Below are 6,485 nucleotides of genomic sequence, written 5' to 3'. Positions count from 1 at the left end.
CAGTTTCAGCAAATTGTTAAGCCTTGTTCTTTTATGCAGCGCACAGACAAGACAAGTTTCAGATAAGCATGCGGCCCCACAATACCTCAATACTGTCAGCTTGTTTATGCTAAATTAATAACCCGCCTGTCTTATCTCTTAGCTGATATGTTGGTTCCACTCTTGATAAATCTACTTTGAGATATAAAAAGGTACAGTGTTATATTATGAGAGACAAATGTCTCTAAATGGTGACCAATACACTGGCGATCGCTGTTGTGGCATTGCTTGTTTTTTTGTATTTTTCATGCATGATAAAAAAAAAAAAAAAAGATTTAAAATTTAAATACTGTAAGTGGTGTGTATAAAAGCATATAATTAAACTAAGGGAAAATAGAATAGTAAAAATGTTCATGGTATCACCAACATGCAGCATATTTGTGCTCTCAAAAGAAAAAAGACAGGAATTCAATTCTAAAAATCATAGCTTTAAATATGAATACTGACTTGACAAACGCCAAATTAATTTACCCTGTACTCATTGACAACTTAGTAATCGTTAAGGCACAAAATGGATATATGGATATAAAAAAAAATAATAATTTAAAGCCAAAAGTAAGTTTATTACACAGAATTTTATTTTAAAAATACCTTTGTCAACAACCTAGCATTACTAACAAAAATGTTTACGCAGGATACGAATGCTCTTTTATCAGAATCTTCACATGGAACTTCTGAAGTCAAAGTGAAAGATTAGGATTCTGAAACACCGGCATCCGGACTAAAAATGTGTCTGCTGGTAATTTAAACCACATGTAGGGCTGAAGTTTTGCATTCATTTACACATAGGTTCAACTGGTTTCAGAGAGGTCTATAAATTCCAGAGCTTTAACGGTGGTAGACTTGCATAAATAAGTATTAAAAAAAATAATAATTTTAGCATGCCACCACCACGTGGAAGCAGATTTGCCAGCCTAATTTATATTAATACAGTAGGATTCCTAGAAACAGCAGCACAGGAACAAGGTTATTGGGTAAAGCACCGGATAATTATAGAATTTCAAGAACAGTGACATGGTGTGACAAAGTGGCTTCAGGCTTATGCATAACATCCTATCTATTCTGCATTTCAATACAAGTTATAGCATCCATTTTTTTCCTGGTGACTTGATATTAAATACCAATTTCCTTGGGATTGCTGAAATACATAAATCTGTGGTCTATGATGGGCTTAAACTCCAGCTGGTATAACTTCACACATTTAAATCATTTAAGTCCAAGAGGACTTACAACCTAAAGTCCAATTTCATTATCAGGTCTGGAAACAGTCACATTTCAAAAAAGTTAAAATTCAATCCAAAAATAAGAGGGACCCCAAGAAAAAAAAAAAAAAAGAAGAAAAAAAAAAATTGATTTATAAATACATGTATTGTTAAGTTTCCTTTTTGGGGAAAAGGAGGTGGATCAAATTGATAGACTCCAAGACTCAAGCAGATTTCTACGGCTACATCTACAGAGCTTCCATGGTTGAGCAAGAGGCATGAAATAGATTTGCGTTTGCTGCAGGTGTCTGAATGTATAAAAAGTGGTGAAGTCCAGGTGGTGGGTTCTGATTCTAGTTTATGTACAATAATTTAAATCACCTGTATATTTAAACAACTAGGGGGAAGAAGAAAATAAAATAACCCCCAAGAGAATGATTTAAGTCCTTCATGCATTTTCTCAGGAAGTTCTGGATTAAAGAATAAGATAGTTGCCAAGATCTTCTCATAATAGGCAAAAGGTTCTTCCCACGTTCACATTCTAGATTTTGAGTTTCTTCATTGTTTCTAGTCTTTTTTTCAACAGCTCCCCAATGTCTTGTAATGAATGCAAGTAGCCACTTTGAACTTTATCCATTACCAACTTTGTAAACGTTTTTTCTTTCTGAAATAGAAGCACAGGGGATTTAATAAAGAGGGAGGGAAAAAATTAAATAAAAAAAAATTCACAAAACTAAAATTTAGAACTTTAATTTTCATATGAAGTAGATTCCCATTTTTCATAATGCATTATATACATAATCCATAATATAGCAAAAACCAAAAACTGTCCTTCCGTGTTCTTGTGTTTTTTTGTGAATTAGCAAGTCTTGCAGGTTCAGACAGGATATGGTCACCTTTACATCCAAGTCTACTCATTCGTAAAGTGTGCCTTTTCCCCCAATATATTTTGGTATAGTGATACTCTTGCAACACCACCTACATGTGAGCAGAACTCAACATTGTAGTTAAGTCTGCAATTAAATTGATGCTGGAGGCAGCATCAACACCAATAGCTTGTAGAGATTATGGTGCCTGGAACGTAGTGGAAGACAAAGCATGCTAAGCCAATAACCATCAATTCCTATTATGTATTTTATGATAGGTGACAGACAATAACTCCATTACATTAAAGAATACACACACAAAATGGAAAAGAGATTTTTCCCATAAAACAACTCATTACATGTTACACAAAAAGTTATTTATGTAATTACATGTGGCTAGAACCACAAGGGCACTACACGTGAGGATCCAAGAACACTTTTGTAACATCAAAATTGGATTTGATAAACATAGCCTTTCCCATCATTTTAAGCTAAAGTATAATAGAGACCCAAGTCAACGCCAATTCTTGGGCATTCAGAAAATTGAAACTAACTGGAGGGGAGAGGACCTTATTACTGCAATGGGCAAGTCAGAAACGAGGTGGATATTCAACCTAAATTCCCTTCTACCTGATGGATTAAATAGTGATTTCGAGTTATATCACTTGTACGATTTTAATTTGATTATTCTAGAAATGACTTCTAATAGAATTGAATCGATATTCTTTGATCTTCTGGGACTTACCGTATGTATATTTAGTTTGATAAGATGGAGAACTGCGAATGTCCCGCTTCATAATTCGTCAAAAAACCAGTCAATAGTGGCTAAAAATATAGCGGAAAATAGAAAATATATAGAACTGGATCCTCGGCTTAATATAGCAGTAGAGTAACTTGGAATATATTTAATATTGTAAATGTATAAGTATAAACAATGTAAAATATATATATATTTTACATTGTTTATACTTATACATATACATATACAATATTAAATATATGCCAAGTTACTCTACTGCTATATTAAGCAGAGGATCCAGTTCTTTATCTGTATGTATTTTCTATTTTCCGCTATATTTTTTTAGCCACTATTGACTGTTTTTTGACGAATTATGAAGCGGGACATGAATTTAAAAGGAGGAAATTTGACAACTTCGATTGAGAATGCCTGTGGAAAGGGCAAAACGCGTCTCAAAGCAAGCAAGTCCTATAAGAGGACACTTTATTGTTTTGTATATTTGTGTATTTTTAAGTTTTAATAAATGTATCCACTGGATTTTTAAAGTCCCCATTGGCTGCAGACTCCATCTACCTCCAACAAGAAGGTTTACCTCCCTTTAGTGGGCAAAAAAATTTTTCTACCCGGGTTATTTATATTGGCTCTGGAAAAGGTGAGCAAATTACTATTTGGTTTATTCACCCATGCATAATATCTGGCTTACTACACTAGAAGCAATTTCTGTGTGTTTTCCTTTGAGCATACGAGGAAAGATAGAAGAGGAGGGAGAGTGTCACCTTAATACAACAAAGTGGTCATGATTTGAGCCAGTCCTATACTTGTCTCTGAGAGTTTGTTCTTTATATATTTTTGTATTTGCTATACAGTACTGAACATACTTCACCATTAGAACTTTCTCTCTCCATTTTTTATATATATTTATTGGTACCCCGATGGGGGTGGTAGAAGGAGATCTCATTATAATAAACAATACACAAGATCCAGCGCACTCTCCTATCTACTAAACAGCAACTTCAATGTTGACAGTTTATTAGTTTTTTTTTTTTTTTTTTTTAAGTTTTCTCTAAAAACCGCTAATTTAGGCAAAAAATAATGGGGATTTAGTTACATTATATGATCATACATTGCATAAGCCTGCCACAACATCAATGTACCCCATCTTTGGCAGGTCCTACTCTCACAGCCTAATGTCTGCTCTTATGAGATTAACCCACTTACTTGGGGAAAAAATTCCATCTGAGGGTCTCTGCAGTACAAGGCTAAATAGGGACCTGAGATGAGGCACGCAAAACCACAAAATATATATATATATAAAATATATCCAGAACATTCATTTCCTGTCGCAAATACCAAAACATATACAAAATGCAGTTAAAAGGTACAGCGCACACACAAACAATACTGTTTTACATTTAACAAGGCTACTTACAATCACCAATCTTAGCAAATAAATATGGGAATTCAGTTCCACCATACGGCCATATTGTGTTAAGCCCACCATTACGTCACAATACCCAAAATCTGTGGGTCCTACACTACATGCGAGCGTGCAATACTTACACAGTTTAAACTGCTTTAAGTGACTTCTCAATTTAAGCTTTACTGTGGTCACCTCCAAAATGTGTTCTGGGTGTGCTCCTAATTCGAATATTTTTCTGTGTAGATAAAAATGCTTTCCTACAGCTTGTCAGAAAAGCCCCCTCCAGTATGTTTTTTTTTTGTTGTTTTTTTTTCTATCCTACTTGAGATAGTTAGATGAGGTATGGCACACATTTTAAAGTTTAAGAATAGGTATATATGTGTATGCAAGCAAGTGTTGTCAAGCATAACTTGCAGACCGGTAAATCTGCATAGTGACTCCAAGCTTAACAGCCATTTCCTATAGTCTCTATATAGTCCTAGTCTCTCAATGAAAGACAGTTCCCTCCACCTAGTGACCATCACCGTTAGTGCAACCTATGTGTTCCATCAGCTACTAAAGTCTTGATTTTTACATACATGACCATAATATCTCGGGCACTCATATCAAAACTGCAGATAAAATTAATTTAAAAAAAACCTGACACAAAACAAAGTCAAGTAGATTAAAAATCTATTTGAAGGGGGCGGGGCCTGACGGTAGAGCTAACCAGACGTGCATGCAGAGAGCTCTGGCAAAAAAGCAGCATTATATTGGCAAATATTTGCCACAAACTCGACTAAAGCAGCTCGGTAACACAGCTGAACAGAGTGGAGACCCGTGGACACACGCCTGGTGCAAATCTGGAGAAAATACTCCACAAATGAGGCCTAACATGGAAAGCGGCCTAGAGGCTGGGAGAGGCGGCCGATCTCCCGCCATGGGGACCGCAAACAGCAGCAGCTCTCCTGGCGACCCAAATCCCCCCTCTTGGGGGGATTTGTACACTTGCCAATGCCAAGCCTAGATCAATCTATATGTACGCTGTTGTGGCGTTTGACAATGAAATGTACCTACCTGCACAAAAAAAAAAAAAAAAAAAAATACAAATATCAATTTGAAAGTAAAATATAAAGGTGGTGAGGAAAAAAAAAAAAAAAAACACACGTGCCATATTTGGGATTTAAGACTGCCTGTTTCGGTGTTTCCTGGATATTTGCTAAATCAATTTCTAAAACCTTGTTGCAGTGGACTCACCTCTGAAAAAATGACATTGTCCAAAGACAGCTCTTCAAGTTTCAGTGCTGTTAGCGATACCTCCATATCCTTAATGTGATCTGTCATCTTGGATACCAACATACGAAGCCCTGTATTGTACTCTTGGTAGCTTGTGAATACAGGAGGCTAGAAAAAAAAAGGGGGGGGGGGGGGTAATGTGAACATTGAAACCTCTCACAGACTACATTAGAATGTTTAACAGTCAAGAAAATAAAAATAATTTTTAGTCATTGAAAGTATATCTGAGAAAACGTAAGCTATAGGAGGGCAAAGCCCAATATTTGTCTTGAATTAGTGGTAGACTGATGCAAGAGACACACTCCATATAGAAAGAGGCGGTCCCATCAAAGCAAGAACTTATTTTCCAAACAAACTGTAGCTTTATGAACTTTAAACTAGAAGGTAAAAGGCAGAACAAGACATACTATAGTTCGAAACCGTTGAAAAGTGCGGCTTGAAACAAGTGAAAACAGGCACTTATTACGTACAATGCCAACTGCAAAATTATGGGATGTTCATTCTTATCCCATTTAGAATGGGTTATGGACTCCACTAAAAATAATAGAATAGTTTATCACTCACTGTGGCTGTACTTTCTTTTTTCTTCTTTTTCTTTTTTTGCAGATTAGACTTTAGCGGTCGCAGAACACTTGCAAAATAGCTGGACACCCACTGATAAATAGAGATTGTCTGAAAGCATTGAAAATAAAAAAATGTTTTGTTTTTTAGTGTAGATCATTAAGCTATACTTGAAACTCAACTGTCCAAGTAATATGTTCCAGATAATTTCTCTACTTTTTATGTGAGGGGTACAGTACCATAATGTATGTCTAGCAATGGAATAAAAAGTGCTCTCAGAACAAACCCATTCAGCATGTACATGCATAAGAGGGGGAGAGGAAGAAAACCAAAAAATATTCAGTTAAAAAAATAAAAATAATGTAAATTTATTTTAACAAATT

General features: G+C 35.4%; 1 protein-coding gene across 1 annotated transcript in view; it reads right to left on the bottom strand.

Moving 5' to 3' along the window:
- Positions 1 to 595: 595 nt before the first annotated feature.
- Positions 596 to 6,485, bottom strand: part of NAA25 (N-alpha-acetyltransferase 25, NatB auxiliary subunit) — a 34,821-nt gene continuing 28,931 nt past the window's right edge. The window contains exons 22-24 of the mRNA XM_063454225.1: positions 6,106 to 6,213; positions 5,503 to 5,649; positions 596 to 1,905 (exon numbers count right to left, since the gene is read on the bottom strand). Of these exons, the coding sequence (XP_063310295.1) occupies positions 1,783 to 1,905; positions 5,503 to 5,649; positions 6,106 to 6,213 (378 nt within the window). The 3' untranslated portion in view covers positions 596 to 1,782. The remainder of the gene's footprint in view (positions 1,906 to 5,502; positions 5,650 to 6,105; positions 6,214 to 6,485) is intronic.

This window comes from Pelobates fuscus, chromosome 5 (assembly GCF_036172605.1).
Source record: "Pelobates fuscus isolate aPelFus1 chromosome 5, aPelFus1.pri, whole genome shotgun sequence".
In the NCBI taxonomy this organism is placed as follows: Eukaryota; Metazoa; Chordata; class Amphibia; order Anura; family Pelobatidae; genus Pelobates; species Pelobates fuscus.
This window is presented reverse-complemented; position numbering and strand designations above follow the sequence as displayed.